Below are 27,346 nucleotides of genomic sequence, written 5' to 3'. Positions count from 1 at the left end.
TTAAGAAATAACGGCCAAATATTCTACATTTTCTTTTTACTACCAACTTCTATGTAATATACAAAAAAATTTATTTTTAACGTTTTATTTAGGTAATCTCTAAAACCAAAGTGGGTCTCAGATTCATGACCCTGAGATCAAGAGTTGCATGCTTTACTGGCTGAGCCAGCTACGCACCCCTCTGTGAGAAAATTTAAAGCCTCATTTTAAAAAGTTGATTTCATGAGAGCATTTAATACCTTGAAGAAGTTGCTGCACGTTTTCATTTCCCATCTGTAAGGCAGTAAAGCCCTGAAGGGATATGATGTTAGGATCACACCCATAGCTCAGGAGTAGGCGGCAGGTCTGCAGATGACCACAATGTGCAGCTCTGTGCAGAGAAGTCTGACCGAGATTATCCAGAGCATTAACCTTAACAATGCAGAAAAAGCTAAAATTAGCCTGTAACATAAAATTTAAAGGCATCCTGTATTTAACATTTGCTACTAATTTAAAAATCCCAATTATTCTCTCTTGAAGCCTATTATCTAGTGTCAAAACAAAATGCTGGATAATATGCTTTATGAGAGAATAATTGGGATTTCACCAGTTTATGAAGGCTGTTATCAGAAAAGACCCTTTTTTGGGTTAAAAGTAGGAAATGTTGAATAACAGCTGTATTTGGCATTAAAGTATTAGTGTCTTTACTGCATTTAGAGGTAGACATTGCCTAAAAAAGTTTAATCCACATATTTTTATGAATCTTTGAGGTCCAGAAATGTGGAGACTAACCCCAAGATAGACAACAGTAACAAAGCCAGAGACTAAATAACATTACATCATTTATTCCTACTGGCTCAATCTTCTACCTTTTTTATCATGTAAAATATAATCTGTATAGATAAATACATTATGGTATGTTCACACAACAGAAAGTACTTCTAAGTAATAAAAAGTAACAAATAATTGGTACATGGATGAATCTCCAAAATATATGAAGGAGAAAGCCTTACACAAGAGTATGCATTGTATGATTCCACAGGCATGAAAGCCTAGAACAGGCAAATCTAATCTCCATAGGAAAGAAATAAAATTGTTGTTGCATCTAGGGGTGGAGATCGCCCTGGATGGGGGTCCTGCCTCTGCCATGAAATAATGTTCTATACTTGGAAGGGTTTTGGTTACACAGGTGTATACATTAGTCAAAATTCAGCAAATGTACATTCAAGATTTGCATAATTCATTGCATGTAAGTTTTATACCCCCAAAAAACCTGTAAATAAAAACTGACCTCTAGATGATGCCTACATGGAAATATTTAAGGAGAAGTGTATAGCAATTTGAAAATTACTTTGAAATGTGTAATACGTATATATACGTTTATGGGTAAAGGGAGAAATTGACTGGTATGTAATCAGACAATATAGAAAAATGTTAATTCCCCCATCTCCTTTCCGCCTGCACCCTTCCCACCACAGAAATAATTTTTTAAAACATAAGTGAGAAATTAAGTTTCTCAGTAATCAATGCTGTTGCCACTAGTGTGACCTGAGACACAGCACAATTCATATTCATGGGATTGGAGAATATCTGAACAGGAATACAGTAAGACTTTCTCAATGAATCCAATACTGGATTATAAACAGCTAGTCTCTATGCTAATAGAACTTGAAAACTGATTTAAAATGCTCAGGACAATTAACCTATTTATTCGCATACCAAAACTCACTGAAATGTGAAATACATTCACATGAAAACTTCATTTGGATACCACTTATGTTAAGATCAGGGTGACAAACTTGTCGTGATTTGCCTGGGACTTCCCTAGTTTTAGTATTGACAATTCTGTGTTTCTGGAAATCCCTCAGATCCTGGACAAACCTGGATGGTTGGTTTGACGAGTCAGGACTATTTCACTGAGTTTTACAACTCAAATTTAATATGCATGCAGATATTTTAGTAATGTAGCACATGTATAAAAAAAGCAGTCAATGAAAAGTTATAGAACAGAGAGACAAGATATGCCAAGCAGTAAGCAGAATAAACTTTATTTTATTCAGTAATTTACAATAGGAAAGATGAGATTATACATTATCAAGAATTCCCCCAAATCAAAGAGAAGTTAGGACACTGAGAGGAAACACAAACAAGAAGCTGCAGAAAGGATTCAAAGTGGTTCCTTGAGTGGGAACCCAAGGAAGAACAAATCAGAAAACTCTTCTGCAAAGCACATTTAGGGAAGAGCCTGGGGGTCACCCAAGGGCTAAGGGTCTCTATTCCTTTCTTTACTCTTCATTTAGAGCAGCTCCATTGTTACATAATGAATTTCTATGAAAGATGTTGTTTGGAAGAGGCAAGGATCCATAACTAAAAACTGTGAAAACCGTTGAATTAGGTGACTGTCATCTCTTCCAATCTGGGCTGTCATGTGTATCTTTTACTGAATAGTATTCTTAAAAGTTCCTGTGTAGGAAATGATGATTTCTAGCCTGATGAAAATATAATTATTCCAAGAATAAAATGCTTTGTACACAAATGCCAACTAAAGAACACGGACTTCCCAACATGGGTAACTGTTTTCAGTCAAATTATTTAAGTAATTTATTTCCTTCTGTTCCAAGTCCTTTGACTTAGTCAAAGAAATAACAGAGTGTAAAAGAAAGACTGTGCTGGGGTAAACAAGGGTTCTTATGGTAGCCAAGGAACAGAAGATACGATTGAGAGAAGACTGAAGATGACTGGTCATAATCAGTTATGTCTCTAGCTGAGGATATTCTGAAGAGTATTCTGCTAGAAAAAACCTTAAGGATAATTTGACCAGTGGAGTGTGGGTAAAAGGAATGGAGAAGGAAGGATATATAGGGAGTATGTATTTTTGAATAAATCCTTAGGCTTTTTAGCAAAAAATCAGATACAGAAAAGTATTTGCTAGACTATTTTAAAATACAGATTAAGAGGAAAAATTAATACTTATGAGAGAGTAAAGAGTTTAGGGAGCCAGGAGTTTCATCTGCTAAACAGAAAATAACTCATTTGATTACTAAAGATTTACCACAAAGGAAGTATACCTTTGCTTCATGTTTCACCACTACTTCGACAACGTCATTATGAGCTTTCTCAGATGCCACGTGTAGAGGAGTCAAGAATCTTAAAAAGAAAAAGTCAGCCAGACAATGAATGTATTTTAAAAAAAAAATCATTAATTTTTAATTACTAAAAGTAAACTTACTCTTTAGTCTTTTCATTGATGTTTGCTCCTTTTCTTAGCAGCAGCTCACATATTTGCTTTCTTTTGGGGTATGGAGATGCAGCAGCACAATGCTAGATAATTTAAATTGCAGCATTAATCAAGGACTATACATAACTGATTTTTACTTAACATTTGTGTTTCCAATCAAGAACAACTAAGAAGTTATTTAACTTCTTTGTTTTATTTTTGACCTAACTTTGCTACTCAGAGTTGGATAGAATGAACAATAATTACCAAATTCTGGCAGAGCCCACAAATCCTATTTATCAGATGATATGTTACTAAATAGTCTGATCAAGTTTTATAGTTGCCCTACATCTTTGAAAAAGCCACTACTGATGGAATGAAAATTTAATGTCACCAATACTCCTTTCAAAGCTATTCCCACACAGCATGGTATCTATGTTATTTTTAAAAGTCTAATTAATAAAACACCCCAAAGATTGGAGTTCCCTTACATGAAGTAATAAGAGACATTCAACAGGTCTGGATGCTGCCTGCTAACAGCACAGATCAAATAAGCTGACAAGATTAGTATTTACTTCTTTCTCAACCAGTTGGTCAAACAGAATAAGGAGGTTGGATTACTTGTCAAAAATCAATGGAAGATGATACACTCTAAGTTAAAGGCTGTAGCATCTATATCCATGATTTATCAAAGAGAAAAGAAACAGAAGGTAGGGATTTGCTGGTTATAAACCTAGTATGCATCTCACGGTCCTGTCCCAAATCTTTGTATCCCTAATTTCAAGGATGATATTCATTTACTATAGGTGCTTAATAAATGTCTGGATGCATGACATGACTAGATCAATGTAAAAATATTAAGTTAAATTGAAGCTTGAGAATCCATGGAATCAAAGTTCTGGATAATTGCTAACTTGTGTTCTATACATCTAAATACACAGTACGTATGAAATTTGTTCTTATTTTAACTTGTTAATTATAAAGCTTATCTGATCTTCATGACTTTGCTTCAGATTCGTTCTTTGTTGTGGCTGCTGCCATCAAAATCATTCCTTTGCCCTCAATAAAACCATTTCTAACCGGTAAACATAGCTACTGTGGTATGTTGTGAGTAATCATCCAGGACATCTACCAAGATAGCACACAGAATAGAAATAGTTTATTTTCAAGAATTCTTGAGCACATCCATTTCAAAACTGCACTCCTACTCCTCTGCCCCATTTGGGGCAGAGCCTATAATCTCTGAAAACCTGGAAGTCACTGCCCCTGCACCACAACTATCCACTGATACTTAACTCTTAGTATGTTTTAAGGTTAATAACAAAAATAAATTGTTTTAACAGCAGAATATTTAGGGGGAAATAATATGTAGCTTTTCAGACCAAAAAAATTTCCTGTCTTTCTAAATTTCCCTGCATCATCCTGCTAATGTTAAGATTTTGAATTTGCAATAGTATTTATTAGTCTGCAGCTTTGCTCTTTTTTTACTTGGATATTTTTTACAACTTAAGTAGCAAAAAAGCCTAATATATTTTTATAGATAGGATTCTATATAAACTTCACATAGTTTACATTATGGCATAAGGAAGAAAATTAACCAATAACCAAGAAAATTAATTATCTACAAAATATTAGGTAAGTAAGACTATGTGTTAAATTTGCCCTGAAACACATTTGTTTACACAGGGTCCTATTCCCTCACTCAAAGCACACTGTGGAATTCATACAGCAGGACTGATTTTGTTCCTTTTAAATTGGTCTTTGGGGCACCTGGGTGGCTCACTTGGTTAAGCACCTACCTTTGGCTCAGGTCATGATCCCGGGGTCCTGGGGATCAACAGGTCAGCTCTGCCTTGGGCTCCCTGCTCAGTGGGGAGCCTGCTTCTCCTTTTCCCTCTGCCCCTCCCCATGCTCACGTGCTTTCCTCTCTCTCACATAAATAAAAATCTTTAAGAAAAAATTGCTATTTCTAAGGTAGTCTCTGCTTTCCCATTTTCTATCCCTTTATCCCTACTCATACTCTTTTCTGCCTTTCCACACACTGCCCTATTTTCATCTACCTTGTTACAGTTCCACAGACGTTTTATTACCTCTATGAGATAAGTAGCCTCTATTCACAGACACTTTATTCACATAGTATACAGGGAATATATACAGACCTCAGACCTAATTTTGAAAAAAATTATAATACTAGAAGGAAAACCAAGTGGTTTTCTTATAGATGGCAGAATTATTTTCTTTTTCATTACTTTCAGCAGGTTCAAATTTTTCAACCACAAGCATTTATAATTTTTATTACAAGCATTGTTTAATTTTTATAACAAGATAAATAAGTGATATATACTATTACAATAATGAAAAAGCTACATATAACATATGTCAGTATATTTATAAAGTTTTTTCCTGGAAGGATACTCAAATGAGTAATAGCATTGCCTTTTGGGGGGTGTGAGGTTGTCTATTTTTCCGTACTGTTTGAAATTTTTTCTTTATATATGTCCAAGAATTAAAAAACAAAACAGATTTTTAAAACCAATTCTAATACTAGAAGTAGGACATTATGTTATTCTGTATCATCAAAAGAAGTAGCACATTATGATTAGTTCAACATGTTTTTGGTTATTGCATCTTAAAAACTTTAATCTGAAACATTACCAATGCTGTTTCATGTGTCTGAGGATGCTTAAAATTCACCATTTCCAAAGAGAGATGTTTTTTGATTCGTGTTACATCAGCTTCCCGTGCAGCCTGCAGCAATGAGTGGCCTTTAAACTCATCTAGAGGAAGAAAAAAAGCATGTAAATCTGCATGAGAATTATCAAACTGATGAGACCTACCTAGTAGACACTTAGTATTTTTCTTGAAATTATTTTCAAAATTATCTACCAAAATAGTCAGATAGAAGTTCTAAAGATACTCTCCAAATACAACCCCCCAAAAGGGAGACAGTGCTATACCAGTTTCCCACAGATATGATATTAATTCATCCCTAAATGTATACACAGATTTAGCACATGGCCAGCTCAGGGTCTACAGGAATCTGGAGTACTGCAATATATTACCAGACCAGAGAGTTCTAAGAATTTTCCAAAGCAGAGAACTTATCTCAGTAAAGAAATAAAACAAAGAGTGATTATGTCCATACACTAACATCATCGTGGTAGCAGATGATTTTGCTCACACATCAGAGAACTGGTGATTAAAAAACTTGAGTATTTCCAAGAGCCATTTACTGATGAACAAATGCAAGAGTATTTTCTTAGCGTTCCTCTTTTATTCATCAGATCTGTGAAACCACCCATTATCCTTTATTGTTCCAGAATAATACAAATTTAATACAAGTTTCCTATTTATGTAAAACAATACCCTATCTGAATTAGGCAGCTGTTTCTCACTACATTTACTTCAGTTACAGACAGAAAACCATAGAACTACCAGATTCTGAAGAATATTAGATAGTTAAGATCTGGGGACCACGGATGCCTGGGTGGCTCAGTGGCTGAGCATCTGCCTTATGCTCAGGTCCTGACCTGGGGTCCTGGGATCAAGTTCTGTATCAGGCTCCTCGCAGGGAGTCTGCTTCCTCCTCCACCTATGTCTCTGCCTTCCTCTCTGTGTCTCTCATAAATAAGTAAATAAAGTCATAAAAAAAAAGAAAAGATTGGGGACCATGTTTATTAGACAGCAATCCTACAAATAACAGTTTAACTTCTTGGCGGACTAATAAGAAACACAAAAGATAGGAACAAAATCCAAATTCATTCTTTTCAAAAGCATACTATCTCATTTCATTGACTTGAAAAATGAAATACATATATATTTTTCATAGCTCTTAAAAGCAGAATGAGTAGAAACCTCCAGATGACTAGATATGCCAGTATGAACAAAAGATACCCACAGATAAGGAAAACTTTCTATTAATTTAAAAACTTTTAAAAACAAATAAGAACAAATTTTTAGTTTGTTGGTATCTTAATATCCTAGTTGAACATTCATCATTTTATACTCACATGCTAATCTTTCTTTTAACTGCGGTGTGGGAGCCAAGTCTATAGCACTTTTATTATGACAATTTAGCAGTGTTGGATCTGCACCGTAACTCAGGAGAAGAGAACACACTTCAACTCTGTTCTTTGAAGCTGCTTCATGAAGGGGAGTGAATTGCCACAAGTCCATTGCATTTACACAGGCACCATGCTGAGGGATTGAGGGGGAAGGTAAAGCATACATTTAGTGTTCAAGTTTTAAGAGAATTTAGGAAGCAGTAGTACTGTGTAATTTAACATCATGCAAGCTTAAACGGGTTATATTCTTAAAGTTCACTTTTTAAACCTATTATTTCAGAAATACATTTTTTTTTTACTCCTGGAAAACCAGTAGCTGGTTGCTAGGCTGATGCTCAAGGGCCTTACTTAACTCTCTTATTGTTGAAAACAGTTAAGAATGAAGCTTTAGATTACTTGCATCTTTTCCAATTTCTACTTTTTTCCTTTTTTTGAGGTATAATTTATATATGGTAAAACAGAGTTTTTAAGTGAATAGTTTGAGGAGTTTTGACGAATACATGTATCTCCATGATACCACCACCCAATTCAAAATACAGGACACTTTCATTACCTAAGAATGCTCCCCCATGCTCCTTTTATAGATAAAAAAAAAAAGAATGGGGGCATGAATTAAGATTTATTTATTTATTTATTTATTTATTTATTTATTTATTTATTTATGATAGACATAGAGAGAGAGAGAGAGAGGCAGAGACACAGGAGGAGGGAGAAGCAGGCTCCATGCCGGGAACCTGATATGGGACTCGATCCCGGGACTCCAGGATCACGCCCAGGCCAAAGGCAGGCGCTAAACCGCTGAGCCACCCAGGGATCCCACTCATGCTCTCATTCTGACTGTTAGCACTATATGTTAGATTTATATGTGCTTAAACTTCATAAAAATAGAATACAGTATGTACCTTTTGTGTCTACCTTCCTTCACACACAATGTTTCTGAGAGTCATTCATGTTGTATCAATAATTTCTATTGCTGAGTAGCATTCCATTGTATGGATATACCATAATTTACTTATCCATCACCCTGCTGATGGGCATTTAGACTATTTCTAGTTTTGGCTATTTTAAATAAGCTATTATGAACATTCATCTAAAAGTCTCTTTATGGACACATGCTATGTCTCTAGGAATGGAATTGCTGGATGATATGGTAGATACAGGTTTACTTTTATTAGAAACTGCCAAATAGTCTTCTAAAGTGGCTGTATTATTTTTGTACTGCCATCAGTGTTCTCCCATTGTTGTTAATACTTGATACTGTTAATCTTTTTAATTTCAGTCATTTCCAAGTATTAGAGTTGGGTTGCTCACAGAAATCATTCTAGCTCAATCTCTCATCTCTCACAATTCCTTCCCACAGCATTCCTGCAGAAGGCAAATGAACTACTCACTCAGTAGTTCCAATGATGGGAAACTAATTCTCAACTAACATGACTTTTCATAATTACTAGACAACTCGTCTTATTAAGTTTTCTTCTATATTAAATTAAATGTGTATTTTAAACTTTGATCTACTGGTCTTCTTTGGAGCAAAAGAGATCAATATTCTTTGCAATATTTGAAAACAATGGTTATGTTTTTCTTTTTGGGTTTAAACACCTTCAGCTCCTTCACTCATCTTTCTTATCAGATGGTTTCTAGACTTCTTTTTACCCTAGTGGCTCTTGGCTCAACATACTTCAGTTTAAAAAGTTCATTAAAGAAATTCTTAAGAACCTAGAACAACAACAGAGACTCAGTGTGGTCTAAGAAAAATGCATTGCATCTATTGTTCCATTTGCTTTTGACACTATACTTCGCAACTATTGGCAGAAAATTGTTTGGCTTCTTAAGCAATCACATCACAATTTCTACAGTGCCCAGGTCATGAAATGCAGTAAATGAATGTTTGCTGTTAAATGCCAGCTTCTGCTAGTGCCAATTGACTCAGTATTGCTTACACCTTCTGCCTGTATTCCCTGTCTCTATCTACTTGCCTAATCCAGACTCTCCTGAGTCTGTCTGCTCTGGTAACTGCACCATCACATCAGCTCACCTCCTTTATACATGTGACCTCTAGTCAGCCCATCATTCTTATTTACTGAGCATGAGGTCTTAGGAAAACACCATTCAGTTGTCTGTAGGTCTCAATGCTATCTATCTGTTTCACTTTTATCCACAATAATATTCCAGATGTCCTGTTGAAGTCAAGATTCAGTCTTACAATAAGAAAAGCATTACTGCTACAAACGTATAATGTTGCAGCCACCTTATACATTTAAAAAGGCTTAAGAGCTACTCAGAGTATCTATGATCATTAAAGTTGTTTTTGTGGGAAAATATCTTGTAGCACATACAGAAAAGAAAGCATGAAGGCATTGAAAATACATATCCTTCCCATGATGGCTGCTGCTAGAATGAGAAAACTATTAAAAGGGGGAGAATGGTGCAGTTAAGAGAATCCTAAAGAATGTGGTCAAATATACGTGTAGAGACTGGGGGGCAAAAGGAAATAGGTGTGGGTAACATCCTTGTATTCACCCACTCCGAAAGAGAGTATCTTCTATTTTCATCCAACAGGGAGCAGAATACATTTCAGTTCTGGGAAGCTGCTCGTTAAACAAGAGCCTCCTGGCATGTTGGAAGATGTGCAGCTTTCCAAATGAGCCTGCTGCAATCCAAAGTATAACTGGGAAAATCCTGCAAATGTAACCGGTGGTTTTAGTAATATATGAATCACTAAAAATTGCTTTCTGATATTTTCAAGGATTCTGAAACTTCACCATTAGCCACAAATTACAGAATTACTTAAGATGCTATTCCAAGATGACAGTGCTATTTTATATTTAAAATCTTAAGGTATCTCAAAAATCTCCAAGCAGTCAAATGTTGACCTATCAATCATCTACTTCTTATAATGATTATACATATTCCTTCTATATCCACCAAGCACTAAAAACACATAGTAAACAGGTATATGATGTACTTGAAGTGATTTTATACAAGTCTAAGAAAAACATAAGATAACTAACCTTGACCAGAAGTTCAGTTACTTCATAATGACCGTAAGAACAGGCATTGTGTAAGGGCACCAGATCACTACAATATGAGAGGGGGGTGAAAAGAAGCCTGTGTTATTACAGATTCCCTAGACTTAGTTGACTTAATTTTAATTAACTTAAGTTTACACTTAGATTTAAATAGTTAACTGCTTTTGTGATCTTCTAATAGAAATGCACAGAATTTAACATTTAAATACACAGAATGTAACATCTGAACACTAAGCTCTAACAATTCTAATTCCCAAGTCTCTTCCAAATTCACCTTTTTCTTCTCCATGGTTACCACCACTACCTTTATTATTTCTTCCCGTACTACCCAAACAGCCCCTATTTCAATTTTTCCTCCAAACTGTAACCAGATTTTTCTAAGGAAATCTCATGTAGCTACTCTTTTTTTTTTTTTTTTCTTAGAGGGGGAGAGAGAGACGTAGAGACATGGCAGGGGGCAGAGAAAGAATCTTAACCAGGTTCCACGCCCAGTGTGGAGCTCGGTGCAGGGCCTGATCCCATGACTCTGAGACTGTGACCTGAGCTGAAATCAAGAGTCAGATGCTTAACTGACTGAGCCACCCACGTGCCCCTGATGTAGTGACTCCTTTGTTTAATGTCCTTCATTGGCTCTTCCTTGCTTTTGAAAGCTGGTACCAACTGTTTAGCCTGGCATGCAATGGTCTGACTCTCTGGAGCCTACCCTTTCATTAATGGTGTATGCTCAACTACATGCAGTTCCCTCCATGCCTCTGGTCATACTATTCCCTTGGTGTAAGAACAGATTTCCCTCCCTTCTGGCTTACTTCTACAATCTTTTCCAAACTCAGAGCTCAAACACTGGCTCTTGTTTGAAACTTTTTTCCAGACTCTGTAGGGAAAATTACTTAATAAACTAAACCCAATTCCTTCATGATGGCAATGAAAAAAGAATCTTTATAGGAAGGTACAATGGAACCTTAAAATCCTGACATGTATCTTTATGCTCCTCTTCCTTGGGGGATCAGTTACTAATTACCACAGACACTGCCATGATGGCCTCTGGTGAGTAATGGACACTCATGGTTTAGTCTTTAATTCTACCCACCCTCTCCTTCAAGGCTCATGGCTTTCTTTACCTTTTTTTTTTTTTTTTAAAGATTTATTTGTTTTAGAGAGAGAGAGCAAGCACAAACAGACTCCTCAGTGAGTGTGGAGCTCAACTTGGGGCTCAATCTCACAGCCCCAAGATCACGACCTGAGCCAAAATTAAGAGTTAGATGCCCAAAGAACTCAGCCACCCAGGTGCCCCTCACCATTTTCCATTGTATGATTTCCTTCCTGAGTGCCAATTTCATTCCCAACTACCTACTAGCTACTTCTACTTGAGTTACCCTCATCATCTCATAAAACCAAGAGTTCTGAAAGTGAACTCAATGTTTATTTTTAAAATAATTTTCCTCCTGGATTTTAGTAGGTGTATCACTGAGTCTCTCATTCAGCTTCAGAATTTGAAATGTACTTATCTTTTTTTATTCCTTTCTCTCTCCTCACAGCCAGTCAACAAATCTTACCCATTTTTACACTATAATATCTCTTGCCACTGTGTCTTCATTTCCATTCCTCTGCAACATTATTATAGATCCTTATTATGCCTGAACTGCTACAATATTCTACAATATTCTACAATATGCTACAATATGCTACAATATTTATTCTTACTGCTCGTGGACCTCTGGGCTCTCTCTTCAAACTACCTTACACATTGCTGCCAGAATGTGTCCCCTAAAACTCCTCTTTTAGAAAAAATCTTTCCCCTTGCTTAAGATCCTTCACGGCGGGATCCCTAGGTGGCTCAGTGGTTTAGCACCTGCCCTTGGCCCAGGGCGTGATCCTGGAGTCCTGGGGTCGAGTCCTGCATCCGGCTTCCTGCACGGAGCCTGCTTCTTCCTCTGCCCGTGTCTCTGCCCCCTCTCTCTCTATGTCTATTTATGAATAAATAAATAAAATCTTAAAAAAAAAAAGATCCTTCAATGGCTATCATGGCTCACATTCTGAAATCCTTAAACTAGAATACCAAGTCCTTTAAAACCTGGTTCTTACTACTTCTCCAGCCCTAGCCTTCATTTCTCCCCTGTGTAAATCATCTGCTTCAGCCACACTGGTCTAGTCATTGTTTCTTTCTTTCTCTTTTTCTTTTTTAAAAGATTTTTTTAAAGCTTTTTTTTTTAAACTAATTTATTTATTTATTTATGATAGTCACAGAGAGAGAGAGAGAGAGAGGCAGAGACACACAGGCAGAGGGAGAAGCAGGCTCTATGCACCGGGAGCCCAATGTGGGACTCGATCCCGGGTCTCCAGGATCGTGCCCTGGGCCAAAGGCAGGCACCAAACCACTGCGCCACCCAGGGATCCCTTTAAAAGATTTTTATTTATTTATTCATGAGAGACACAAAGAGGCAGAGACATAGGCAGAGGGAGAAGCAGGCCCCCAGGGGCCCCAATGCGGGACTTGATCCCAGGACCCCAGGATCATGACCTGAGCCAAAGGCAGACATTCAACCATTGAGGCACCCACATGCCCCTAGTCATTGTTTCTTAAATATGCTATAATATCTGGTTTATTTTTTTTTTTAAGATTTCATTTATTTATTCATGAGAGAGACACACACACACACACACACACACAGAGGCAGAGAAACAGACATAGGGAGAAGCAGGCTCCATGCAGGGAGCCCGATGTGGGACTTGATCCCAGGTCTCCAGGACCACACCCTGGGCCAAAGGCAGATGCTCAACTGCTGAGCCACCGGGCGTCCCTAATACCTGCCTTAGAACACGATTCCACACAAATTCTCTTGCTCAATGATGTTTCCTAAACACTCTGCTTTCTTGAACTGAGTCCAGGTCAAGAATCACCTACTCCTGAAGGATTTTCCATCCAGTACAGCCACCACTGAGACTTCCCTCCTGTGAATTCCTATGGTACTATCCCTACCATCACCTCACAACTTGGTAGAGAACTTATATTGTTAGGTATCTTTTCATGCTCCCTAAAGTGTAGTGTAAGCCTTATGAGTGGTAGCTTTAAGGTTTTATAATTCCCTGTGTCCTCAGAGCAATCTGCTTATTGTAATGTTTATGCTGTTTAGCAAAAAGATTTTCAAAAGATTACAGAGATTATTATAAAGATGGTAACATTTAAGAAATCCTCATTTTTTCAAATGCTTACTTACCCTTTATCTTTAGCATGGACATCAGCTCCATGTTGCAGTAACAGCTGTACAATTTTTACTCTGTTGTATCCTGCTGCCAAATGCAATGGAGTTGACTGAAATATTAATCAGACAAATTAATGAAATTACAATAGCTAAAAAAATGTGCAAAAAGGTAAAAATCCAAATATAATCCAAAAGTATTATATTTGGACTTTATGAAGTTTCATAAAGCTTCATAACTTTGTAACTTCAATAGTTATCAATTTAGTTTTACAAAATCTAACATATATACCGAAGGCATAGCATAAAAGTTTATAAGTTCATTAACAGTAAGCAAACAAATGTTTATTACCAATAAAGTTTTACTAAGTTTAAGAATTCAAATTACTGCTTAAAAGAAAGTATCAGCATTCTCATCAAATGTTTCAATTTTTAGTAAGACAAATGCATTTTCCTATTACCAGGAAGATGTACACAAACTTAGTTGCAAAAGGAATTACCTTTCTACCATCACTTGCATGGCAGTTGACATTTAATGGTGTCAGTAGAGCCATCATTTTTTCTTCATTGCCATTCCTAGCACACAAAGAAATGTATTAGCAATTTGTATTCTTCATCGGATCCTATCTGGAGACATATATGTGATCATCAAACAAAAATTCATTCTCTTTTAAAGTCCGATTATTAAAAAAAAATTAATGGTGAAGTTATTCAAAATACATATTTATAACACCAGTACATACCGGGCACTTTCCAAAAGTTCATCTTTCTTATATTCACCTGTGAATTGGGGGGATAAAAATTAATCATAAAAGTAGTAACAGTTTTATGCATAAAGATCCCTATGAACTATATTTAAAGTAGATAAATTTGGAAATATAATTTCCAATAAATAGCGTGTCTGGGTGGCTCAGGTTAAGCATCTGCCTTTGGCTTGGATCATGATCTTGGGAGTCCTGGGATCAAGTCCTGCACTGGGCTCCCTGCTCAGCGAGGAATCTGCTTCTCCCTCTATCCCTCCCCTTGCTCATGCTCTGTCTCTCAAATAAATAAGTAAATAAAAATCTAAAACACAAAAATTTAAAAAAAAATCTAATAAATAGAAATGATTAACAGAATATTGTGCAGTTTAAAATTATTTATAGAAAGAACATGAAATACATTTGTTATGGAAGTAAAAAAAATCTGATATTATATAATAAAGCTATTCGAAAACAATATGCACCAAAAAAGGAAAGCCAAGAATATACCAAAATTTCAACAAAGTTTATCTTAGGTGGTAGGTTATTGATTAGCTTTTCTTTTTACTCCTCAAATTTCTTAAAACCAATGTTATTTGTGCAACAGACAAAATACACCCACAACTTTATTCTCAACACAAAACAAAATCCAATACGCCAACATTATAGAAATAACAAAAGATAATCTATGGCACTACCAATTGGAGATAATCATTAATATTTTATGAAAGCAAAAGATTTTCCAACACTAAGTTATATTATAGTGCTACTTTATATTCAAATAAAAACAAGATTGAATATAAACTCTTTTTTTGGGTTTTTGTGTTTGTGAATATAAGCTCTTTATGCCTATGGGTTTCATATTTACAAATGAACACAAACAAAACAAATATAACTTAAATTAACATAATTTAATACAATGGACAATGTTTATTGATTTGCCAAAATAAAATTCAAACTGCTGCCCACAATACAAATTATACACGGACTGCGAATGCAAGGATTCTTTGAGCCCCAAGATTTTTTTAAAAAAAGCAGGGAATAGCACAGAATAGTGAAGGGGGAAATGAACACTGAAGTGATAGTTACAATAACAGCTTACTTTTCTAGAACCCTTTTGGGGGACTGGTCTAAATTTTTCTAGTAATATCAGAAGAAATATTACAAAGTCCAAGCACAACAGTTCACAGCAGAACCCCTCACGCTCTTGACTATTAAATTAGACATGATTCTAATGGTGGTCACACAGTGGTTAAGAATCCAGAAAATAATATGGCAGAGAACTTTTTAAGAGGAAACACTCCAATGAGGGAAAACATGTGAAGTTGATACTATCACTCTAAAAAGGCCTGACAGTCTAAAATGAACCTAGAGACTAAGCCTTATACATATTAATAGGTTCCAAGGACATGAATATGTTATGAGAACAATAACTGACACTCTTCATGGTACTGAAATTGGTATGCCCAGAATCTTCTGTTTAGAAAAGAGAATGGTTAGAGCTTTTTGAAAGGGTTTCATTAAAAAAAAAAAAAAAAAAAAAGATTAAAGTACATTTAAAATATAGTATATAAAGGGGTAAAACATATGTTATCTGGAAAGTCATGGAAATCTATTTTTATTTTTTTAGATTTTAAAATAATATTTCTTAAAACCGACAGCCTATATAGAACCTCATCATAAACCATCATATTACAAAAATTTTTTTTTTAATTTTTTTATCAGAACTGCAATGCCTAGAAAAGTAGTATTTTTAGGCAGTACCAGCTTGGAAATATAAACTCTGATTTCATTTTTTTTTTTAAAGATTTTATTTATTTATTCATGAGAATACACAGAGAGGAGAGAGAGAGAGGCAGAGACACAGGCAGAGGGAGAAGCAGGCTCCATGCAGGGAGCCCGACGTGGGACTCGATCCCGGGTCCCCAGAATCACGCCCTGAGCTGCAGGCGGCGCTAAACAGCTGAGCCACCAGGGCTGCCCTAAACTCTGATTTCAAAAGATGTTTCATAAACCTATTCACTGGTCAATAAAAGTTACTTTCTGAGATTTCAAATATTTTAGCTACTTTCTTTTTTTTTTAAAGTTTTTATTTTAATCACTGGGTGCTTATCACAACAAGTGCCTTAATTCCCATCACCTATTTCACCCATTCCCCAACCCACCTTCCCCTCTGGTAAACCATCAGTTTGTTCTCTATAATTAACAGTTTATTTCTTGGTTTCTCTCTTCCCCGCCCTTTGCTTGTTTTTTTTTTTTTTGTTTGTTTGTTTGTTTCTTAAATTCCTCACAAGAGTGAAATCATACGGTATTGGTCTTTTTTTTTTTTTTTTTTTTTCCGGTATTGGTCTTTGACTGACTTAAACCTCACTTAGCATTATACTCTCTAGCTCCATCCATGTTGCTGCAAATGGTAAGAATTCTGTTTTATGGCTGAGTATTATTACATTATATATATATACATATATATAATGTAATATATATAATGTGTGTGTGTGTGTGTGTGTGTATATATATATATATACCACATCTTCTTTATCCAATTATCTATGAATGGACTCTTGGGCTGCTTCTGTATATTGGCTATTGTAAATAATGTTGCTATAAACATCAGAATACATGTATCCTTTTGGATTAGTATTTCTGTATTCTTTGGGTGAATACCCAGTAGTGCAATTGCTGGATTGTAGGATAGTTCTACCTTTCACTTTTTATTTTTATTTTTTTAAAAGATTTTATTTATTTATTGAATTTCTACTTTTCAATTTTTTTTTTAAAGATTTTATTTATTCATGAGAGACACACACACACACACAGAGAGAGAGAGAGAGAGAGAGAGAGAGAGAGAGAGAGAGAGAGACACGGGCAGAGGGAGAAGCAGGCCCCATGCAGGGAGTCTGATGTGGGACTTGATCCGGGTCTCCAGGATCAGGCCCTGGGCTGAAAGCTGCGCTAAACCGCTAAACGTCTAAAATGAGCCACCCAGGCTGCCCTACTTTTTCACTTTTTGAGGAAACTCCACAATGCTTTCCAGAATGGCTGCACCAACTTGTATTCCCACCAATAGTGCACAAGGGATCATGTTTCTTTACATCCCCACCAACACCTGTTGTTTGTTTGTTTGTTTCTTTTTTTTTTTTTTTTTTTAAGTTTTATGTATTTATTTGTCAGGGAAAGAGAGCATAAGCAGGGGGATCAGCAGGCAGATGCAGCAAGGAACCTAACTTGGGACACCCTCCCAGGACCCTGGAAACATGACCTGAGCCGAAGGCAGATGCTTAACCAATTGAGCCACCTAGGTATCTCAATACCTGTTGTTTCTTTTGTTATTGATTTTAGCCATTCTGACAGCTGTGAGAGGATATCTCCTTGTAGTTTTGATTTGCATTTCCCTCATGATAAGTGATGTTGAGCATCTTTTTCTTTCTTTTTTGAGTGAGCCAGAGAAAGAATGTGCAGGAGGGTGGGGGGCAGAGGAAAAGGAGAGAAAGAAAATCCATGCTGGGCATGGCGCCTGATCCAGGGCTCGATTCACGACACTGAGATCATGACCAGGGCCAAAATCAAGAGTTGGATGCTAGCTGACTGAGTCACCCAGGCTCCCCAATGATGAGCATCTTTTCATGGTCTGTTGGCTGCCTGAATGTCTTTTTTTTTTTTTTTTTAAGATTTTATTTATTTATTTATGAGAGACTCACAGAGAGAGAGAGAGGCAGAGACACAGGCAGAGGGAGAAGCAGGCTCCATGCAGGGAGCCCAACATGGGCCTGAATCCTGGTCTCCAGGACCCGGCCCTGGGCCAAAGGCGGTGCTGAACTGCTGAGCCACCCGGGCTGCCCAGAATGTCTTCTTTAGAGAAACAACTGTGCATGTCTTCTGCTCATTTTTCAATTGGATTATTTGGTTTTTTGGGTGGTGAGTTTTCTAAATTCTTCATACAGTTTGGATGCTAACCCTTTATTAGATATTTCATTTACAAACATCTTCCCATTCTGTAGGGTGCCTTTTAGTTTTGTGGACTGTTTCCTTCTCTGTGGAAAAGCTTTTTGATATAGTCTCAACTATTTACTTTTGCTTGGAAAAGTCAGGAACATTTAAAAAAAACATCCTGAATACTAGATAGTAACACATAATTATCTATTACCTCTGACCGATATAAGGCAGGAATCACAAATTCAAACACCAATTTAAAAAGAGAAAAGAAAAGCTTTACTTTTCTCAGATAAGAATCAAATACCAATTGTCCAAATGTAAAAAATCTAACAACTGAACTGACAGTATTTTGAAAATCTAATTGAAGTCATTAACTTACAGGAAGCAACCTGTCTACCTAGCAAGCTCAATTCTTTACAGTCTTCCTAGAATACCCAAAGTGAGTACACAGACTTACCGGTCAGCACTGCTTTGGCAGACGGGTCTGCTAAATCCAATGCTGTCCTTCCATCTGTATTTCGGATGGTTGGCTCAGCTCCATGCTGTAAGAGCACTGCAACATAGCAATACTACCTTTCAAAATGGTAATCATGACAATCTGATTTTAGTAAATCATCTCAAAAATTCTGGTCCAGGAGTCATCGAGTTATATAAAAGCCTTTCATATCCTGATAGTATGGTAAATGTTATATTTTAAAGATAAGAATATATAAAATATTGCATTATTTAATGTATAAGACACATTAAATAAATGTCCTCTAAGCTCAATGTCAGGTTTCCTTTGCTTTGTGACTAAGGACAGATAAGAGTATGTAAGGAAATAAAAGGCTACTTTGCTTGAAAGCTTGTTCTCTCATTCCAAATGTACACTTCCTATGTTAAAAAAAAAAAAGTCCGATCATAACAAAAATGGAATTTCTAAAGCTATAGCCCAGGAATAGGGATCTGTGAAATTAAAAAAGGAAGAAAAAAAATCACACAGGTAAATTCTTTAAAAAAGAAAAGAAAAATACTCTTAGGGTTAGGGTTAAGAAACCCCAAATCAAAACCATTATATTACATCCTAGAGCACATAAAAAAAAGAAGACTTGTGCTATGTTCTGTACTGTTAATTGTTATATAAAGATATTCTACCACACTAAGTAAGGTGCTGGGGAAAGACTGGCAAATACATGCAGAAAGGGAAGCCTACCTCCTGTTCTTTGACAGGGTTATATTCCTTCCACTCTACTACTACCTGTAATAGTGCTAATAGAAATAAAAATGTGAGCCGCATATGTAATTTAAATTTTTCTAGTAGCTACATTAAAAAAAATAAAAACATATTAAATTATTTTAAACACCTATTATTCAACCCAATACACCCAAAGTATTATCATTTCAATAATCTATTTATATTGTGATCAATATAAAATTGAGATTTTTACACACCTTTTTTTCAAAGTATGGTATATAAATCTGGTATGTAAAAAGTTTATCTCAAGCAATTAACCATATTACAAGTCCTCAGCTACCATACTGGACAGCACTGACCTATATTTGGAAAATCTTACATTACTAAAACTGATCATTTATATGTCTGAGACTCGGGAACTAGAAAAGGAATATGAGGGAGTAGCAACTTAGGTGATACATATGAAAGGAGAATTGGGCAGAAGTTACTAGGTAATGTGTTTTGTATCTTTATAAATGATCTAACTTGAACTAAGCTAGGGGCCAGTATAAATAGTGATCTGGGGCTCTGGGGTGAGAGAACAATTTTTAAGTTCAGCTTAGAGCACCTAGACTTTTTGTAGTGCAATGAGCTGATTTTTTTATCTGTTTCAAGGATTTCAACTGTCTCCGTTTTGCATCAGGAAACAGAGCTAAGGTACAGAGAGTCTAAAATCCCTGACTGGTAGGCTCAGAAAAGTTAATACCAGATTAACAAAAACTCTCAAACAAGCAATCTTTTCAGTGATAATTTTCTGTCAGTGATCAACCTGTCAGGCAAATTCTTTATCATTTGTTAAAGCATTCTAAATGACTGATAATTTGTCCTTCAAATGCTTCTATACTTACTCTACCATTTCTATTCTACAACAACCTTACTTCATACCCTCATCATTTCTCATCTGGGTTATTCTAGTTTCCTAGCTGGTCCCCCTGATGCCCTTCAACCTAGCCCCCTATCAGATCATTCTTTTGAAAATATACTACTCTCATCAGATTGTTTCCTTAGAAGTCTTCAGTAATTCCACACCTACATAACACTATCAAGCTCTCTAGCCCACAATTCAAAGCTCTTTATAAAGAAGTCTACCTACCTTTTCAATCTTTCTCCCACTACTTCCTAGAAAGATTTCAGGAAGGAGCAATTTGACTCCAACCAAGTCACAGTATTCAGTTCCCTCTAACACTTCTGTTCACTTCCACCATGACTTTATCTGGTAGTGTGTCTTATCTCCCAAGAGAATTAAATTTCTAGAGAACAGGAATTTTGTATTCTCTTCTTTAAAGAACTTGAGCTTAATATCATATAAAAACAGACATCCAGTAAGTAAAGGTTAGATTAAATCACAGTGTTCTTTAGTATTTAAATTCAGCCTGGCAGAATTTGATCATATTAACAAACGAGTCCAATTTAGATTAAGAATAGTTACAAACTGTTGCAGGAAAATTCTGGAAAGTAAATAGTCTTACCAATGCAAACATCAATTTTTCCTTTAATTGCAGCTTCATGGAGGGGGGTATAATTCCAATTATCACGAGCATTTGGGTCTGCACCATGTCGCAAAAGGAGACTGACTACTTCAGCATGACCAAAAGAACATGCATTATGAAGAGGAATAAGCCCTCCATCATCACGTGCTTGGACATTTGCACCATTCTGAAGTAAATATTCAACTACATCTTTCCTCCCAAAACCTAGAAGAAAACAAATTATCCACATTTTAGGTTGCCAAAGAAAATATATCAATCAGTATTTATAAGTATTAGCCATGCTAAAATTAAAATGTCTTTGGCTGAAGAAAAGACTCAACAATTCAAAAAATAACTGATGAAAAGAGGCTCTGAAATGTATCACTAACTAATCTTAGTGAGAAAGCCAAAGGTCCCTCCCATGATTAGGTAATACAGCTGATCCTTGAACAACATGAGTTTGAACTGCATGGGTCCACTAATAAGCAGATGTTTTATGGTACTATAAATGTATTTTTCATTATTATTGTAAGAATATAGTATATAGTACATACACAAAATATGTATTACTTGACTATTATCAGTAAGGCTTCTGTGGTCACCAGGAGACTTTTAGCAGTTTTTTTTTTTTTTTTAAGATTTTATTTATTTATTAATGAGAGACCCAGGGAGAGAGAGAGAGAGGCAGAGACAGGCAGAGGGAGAAGCAGGCTCCATGCAGGGAGCCAGACATGGGACTCAATCCTGGGTCTCCAGGATCACGCCCTGGGCTGAAGGCAGCACTAAACCGCTGAGCCACTCAGACTGCTGGACTATTAGTAGCTAAGTTTTTGGGGAGTCAAAAGTTATATGCGGATTTCTGACTGCACAGGGGTCAACACTCCAATCCTCACATTGTTCAAGGGTCAACTGTACTACTAACTTCAGGGAAAGGTTATGAAGTAGATGACTAAAAGCCCAAAGTTCAAATGTTTCCCACTCTATAATAGCATTTTTTTTAAAGATTTTATTTATTCAGGAGAGACAGAGAGACAGAGAGAGAGGCAGAGACACAGGCAGAGGAAGAAGCAGGCTCCCTATGGGGAGCCTGCTGTGGGACCTGATCCCGGGACCTTGGGGGAATCACACCTCAAGCCAAAGGCAGACACTCAACCACTGAGTCATCCAGGCATCCCACTATAATAGCATTTCTAATTGGATATATAGAGTTCTGCATATTTAGTGTGCATACATTTTCAGATGTTCTAAGTATAACTCTTGCTAGAATTATACATCTATCCCATAAAATAGTTCCAGTAAATTGGGGGACTATGAGAGAGCAACAAAAGAAACCTGCTTACAGTTTATATTTGTCTATGCAGTGAAGATAAAAGTGATCCTAGGAAAAAGTGTGATGTCTGGTGTCTTCAGAGAAACCCCAACTTTATCACATGCACAACACAAGCAACTTTTTTCTAGGTAGGAAGCCTCCTTTAGAAAGCCATGTCCCGCAGTTCTGCTGTAACTGCCCCCATATCAAACAAAATGAAAAAGTCCTACAACTCACTTATACTGGTTTACAGATTTAGTACCAATGAATTTCAACCTTTTATCATTCCAACAGCACTTAAAACCTTTTTACCACTAAAAAAAAAAAAAAAAAAAAAAGAATTTCAGGAATATCTTAAAGCAGATGGGAAAGTATTTGTGTGTGTTAGGAGAGAGAGGCCTTTCTCACTCATCTAAAGTTTTACCCCAATATTCTTAAAACCACCAAGGCTGAATACTGTTTTTCTGACTGGAGTAGAAGCTGAATGAGAAAGCAGAATTTTTTAAGGTGTATGTCCAGGACAGGCCTACTTGCAACTGAGGGAAGAATCAGATGGGTGGAAACATTAACTGGATTCTTTGTTTTGTTTTAATATTGCCAGGCTCTATGTCACAAAGTACATGTATGTCCATGTACATACATCTTTGTATCTCTGATTCTATTCTTCCTATTCTTAGCTCACAATTAAGATGTGGAGAAACAAAAGAGCCAATAATTTCAATACAATATGACTACAATAATAGAGGTATCTATAAAATGCTACTAGAGTCCAAAGAAGGGAATGCCTTAATTGGGAGAAAGCAGAGAATAAGAAGGACTATCTAAGGAGATTCCAGGAATGACATCTGAGCTGAAGGCTTATAGAAAAATTAAGGGGTCATTAGAATGAGGAAAGGAAAGGTGAGGGGAAGATCAGAGCAAGGGAAGAGAACTGGAGTCTAAGCAGAAGAAACAATGTACACAAGTGTGGAAGAATGAAAGAGTAAACATTCATAAAAGGACACAGAATGCTTTCCCACTCTATAATAGATTCCCACTCCCTCCTTTGCCTCCATCTGCCAGCCCGGCAGATGCTAGATTTAGAAGAACCTTTTATATGTTACGCTAAGGTAGCATCTGAATTTTGTCTTATCGAATAGTGAATTGTGTATTGTTTTTTTTTTTTTTTTTTTACAGATTTTATTTATTTATTCATGAGAAAGAGAGACAGAGAGAGAGAGAAGCAGAGGGAGAAGCAGGCTCCATGCAGGGACCCCGACACGGGACTCGATCCTGGGTCTCCAGGATCACGCTCTGGGCTGAAGGCGGCGCTAAATCGCTGAGCCACCCAGGCTGCCCGTGAATTGTGTTTTTAAAACTGTTTTCAGGCAGATTTTAATGGAATCATATTTTGTCTTTAAAAAATTTGAGATAAGGACACCTGAGTGACTCAGTGGTTGAGCATCTACCTTCAGCTCACGGCGTGATCCTGGGGCCAGGGATCAAGTCCCACATCGGGCTCCCTGCATGGAGCCTGCTTCTCCCTCTCCCTCTGCCTGTGTCTCTGCCTCTCTCTCTCTCTCTCTCTGTCTCTCATGAATATACAATCTTAGAAAAAAATTGAGATATAATTGACACAAAACATTATTAGTTTCAGGCACACAACATAATTAAATACTTATATATACTGTCAAGTGATTATCACATTAAGTCTAGTTAACATCCATCACCACACAAAATTGCACGTTTTCTTGTGATGAGAACTTTTAAGATCTCTCTTAGCAACTTTCAAATATATAGTGATTAACTATAGTCACCATACTGTACAATACATCCTCAGGACTTACTTATTTTGTAACTGGAAACTTGTATCTTTGGACCACCTTCACCCATGTACCCACCCCTCATTTCCCACTTCTGGCAACCACCAATCTGTTCTATGAGTTTGTGTTTGTTTTATTTTGTAAGATACCACAAATAGTGAAATCATACAATATTTCTTTCAAGTAAAAAAATGCACTTAATACACCTAACCCACTGAACATCAATCATAGCTTAAACTAGCCCACCTTAAATGAGCTCAAGAACACTTAGTCCTCAGTTCTAAACCATCTAACACAAAGCCTATTTTATATTACAGTGTTGGGTATCTCATGTAATTTATTGGATACTATACTGAAAGAGTAACATAATGTTGTATGTGTAAGTACAGCATGGCTTTAAATGAAATGGTTGTTCACCCTCCTGATTGCAAGGCTGACTGGGGTTGCAGCTCAATGCCCTCGTCTAGCATCATGAGTACTGTACTGCATAGTGCCAGCCCGGGAAAAGATCAATATTCAAAATCTGAAGTATGGATTCTACTGAATGCATACCACTTTTGCACCATTGTAAAATCATACAATCATAAGTCAAACCATCATCAGCTGTAGATCTATCTTCCTCTCTCATGGATAGTTGTTACCAATTTTTTGCTACTGTACACAATGTTGCCAGAAGTAACTAAAGAGAGAACAGAAAACTGACAGTATCTGGTAACTTCTTTAATTTGGGGACAGAGAAGGAATGGGGGTAACTATCAAATCTCTGAGAAACAAAACAAAATAGGTTTTGTGGGTAAAGATGATTTGGTTTTGGAAATGCTTAGTAAGGTGCTTGTGGATCAAATACCATGGAGAAAGTTCTGCAGATCCAGACTCATGAAACCAGTATTAACCAGAGCTGTGACCATCAAGATGGCATTTGAAGCCATGCATGAAAATAAATGAGGCTGACTATAAAGCACTAGTTTTCTTCCTGTTGTGTTGAAAGAAGTGGACTTTCTATCAAAAATCTATCCTTTCTCATCTTGCACTTTAGTCCCTTCACACTTTCTCAAGGTCTTTTTTCTCTCCCTACTCCCAACAATCTCTCCCTTTCTACTAGATCATTCCTGACAGTCAGTAAACATGTTCTACATCTTCCATTTTATAAAAAATATTCTCCGTAAATTCAAATTTTCATTTCACTGCTCCCCTGCATAATCAAATCTCTAAAAGCTGTCACCAATTCTATCTCCTATTCACTGTTCTTCTAAATCTAATCTGGCTTCTGCTTTTTCCCTTACAACTGCTTTCATCAAGGTCATTTAAAATCTCCATGTTGCCAAATCCAAAGGACACGTCTTTCTTCATTTGACTAGACCTCTTAACAACATCTGGCAACTAAGTACTCCCTCCTTTGCTGAAACAGCCTCTCTAAAATTTCCATTTCATCATATGCTCCTGGTTTTCCTTCTGTTTCATCCATTCATTTACCAAATGATCAGGGAATATGTACTATGTGACAGACATTTTTTGGTGCTGGGACATGCTAGTGAACAAGAGACCAAATCCCTGCCTTTAAGGAACTTCTATTCTAGGGAGATGGGGGGTGGGGGTGGGGGAGATGAGCAATAAATACAAAAAATAAATGTCAGAAGGTAACAGGAAAAAGCAGAATAAGGAGTGATCAGGGTGTGTGTATGCAGGTGAGTTATAAAGCTGAATAGGGAGGTCATCACAGGTGTTGCTGAAATGGTAACATTTGATCAAAGACTTGAAAGACAGAAAGTTAGCCTTACCAATTATTAGCCAACAGGAAGGCCAGAGTGACCAAAGTGGAGTGAGAAAGCAGCAGCAAAGTAGGAGAGGAGGTTAGAAGTAATGGGGGCCAGATCTAGAGGCTCGAGGACCACTCTAAGAATCTGGTGGCAATTGTCAGAATAATTAGTGGCAGATTCCAGATACTCGAAGGTAGAGCCAGTATAGTTTCTCATGGATTAGATTTGGGATGAGGGTATGGGTGAAAAGGTGAGAGTGTGAGAGAGAAGTCATGGATGATTTTTGGACTGAGAAACAGGAGTGGAGCTGGCATCAACTTAGAGGGGAAGGCTACAGACAAAAGAGGTTAGTGGCAGAAGAGGAGCTGTTCAAACCTTGGACAGTTCTTATCTATCTGATGAGGCCTTCTTGCCTTCCCTACCCAATTTCTAAACATCAGCATTCCTCAAGACTCAGTTCTCTATCCCTTCTTCCCTTTTTAAATGATCTCATCTACTCCCCTGGCATTAAGTACCATTTAGATACACAACCTCCAAATTTAAACCTCCCATCTAGTTAGATTTCTCACCTGAATTCCAGACGGTTTACTGGACATATCTCCACCTGGATAATTCAAAGGCACCGCAAACTCAGTATGTTCCCAAATTACTCTTTATTTCCAATGACCCTTGCTCTGACCCAAACACTATTGTCTCTGAACTATTGCAACAGTCTCCTAATTGGGCCTCTCCATTTTTGTCCCCAGTGACCTTTTAAAAACAATAATCTGGGGGCGCCTGGGTAGTTCAGTCAGTTAAGCATCCAATTTTTGATGTCAGCTCTGGTCTCAATCTCAGGATTGTGAGTTCAGGCCCCACATTGGGCTCTACACTGTGTGGAGCCTACATTACAAAACAACAACTACAGGGATCCCTGGGTGGCGCAGTGGTTTGGCGCCTGCCTTTGGCCCAGGGCGCGATCCTGGAGACCCGGGATCGAATCCCATGTTGGGCTCCCGGTGCATGGAGCCTGCTTCTCCCTCTGCCTGTGTCTCTGCCTCTCTCTCTCTCTATCATAAATAAATAAAAATTAAAAAAACAAACAAAAAACAAAAACCAAATCAAGTTATTTAAATTAAACCATGATACAATGATATATGTAATCAACATATTATCAATGATATTTCTTTAAATACTTCATTGGCTTCCCAGTAATGCTCACAGAATTAAATTCAATCACTCTACTGTGTCCTACAAGGCCTGCTGCATGAACTGGCTCTTATCTACTTCTCTAACTTTATTTCATATCACTCTTCACTTTCCGAACTATGATCTAGCTTTCTTTCAGATTTTCAAGTATGCCAACGTTACTTCAGGAACTTGGTACATGCTGCCTTTCTGCTTGGACTGCTCCTCCCCTGTTCTCTGCATTTCTTACTACTCACTGTAGTCGTCTCTCACTATTCATTCCTTCCACTTATTGTCTAATCTGTTTAAATGTCACCACCTTAAGGAGGCCATTCCTGACCATCCTACCTAAAGCAGTCCATTCTACCCACTGGTATTACTTCCTATCTCCTTCTCTTCTCTGCTAGCATGCAAAATGCAGAAAAATGGGGATTTTTGTCTTTGTTGTTCATGGCAATGTTCCCTGGCAC

General features: G+C 36.9%; 1 protein-coding gene across 1 annotated transcript in view; it reads right to left on the bottom strand.

The window, feature by feature from the left end:
- TNKS2 (tankyrase 2) overlaps positions 1-27,346 on the bottom strand; it is a 68,686-nt gene that overhangs the window by 33,693 nt on the left and 7,647 nt on the right. The window contains exons 2-12 of the mRNA XM_038578184.1: positions 20,842-21,066; positions 18,617-18,712; positions 14,230-14,266; positions 13,987-14,062; positions 13,505-13,599; positions 10,272-10,338; positions 7,207-7,393; positions 5,852-5,973; positions 3,209-3,300; positions 3,048-3,126; positions 240-411 (exon numbers count right to left, since the gene is read on the bottom strand). Coding sequence (XP_038434112.1) covers positions 240-411; positions 3,048-3,126; positions 3,209-3,300; positions 5,852-5,973; positions 7,207-7,393; positions 10,272-10,338; positions 13,505-13,599; positions 13,987-14,062; positions 14,230-14,266; positions 18,617-18,712; positions 20,842-21,066 — 1,248 coding nt within the window. The remainder of the gene's footprint in view (positions 1-239; positions 412-3,047; positions 3,127-3,208; positions 3,301-5,851; positions 5,974-7,206; positions 7,394-10,271; positions 10,339-13,504; positions 13,600-13,986; positions 14,063-14,229; positions 14,267-18,616; positions 18,713-20,841; positions 21,067-27,346) is intronic.

This window comes from Canis lupus, chromosome 28 (assembly GCF_011100685.1).
Source record: "Canis lupus familiaris isolate Mischka breed German Shepherd chromosome 28, alternate assembly UU_Cfam_GSD_1.0, whole genome shotgun sequence".
Taxonomy (NCBI): Eukaryota; Metazoa; Chordata; class Mammalia; order Carnivora; family Canidae; genus Canis; species Canis lupus.
The sequence above is the reverse complement of the archived record's forward strand: the minus strand, read 5'-3'. Positions and strand labels throughout refer to the sequence as shown.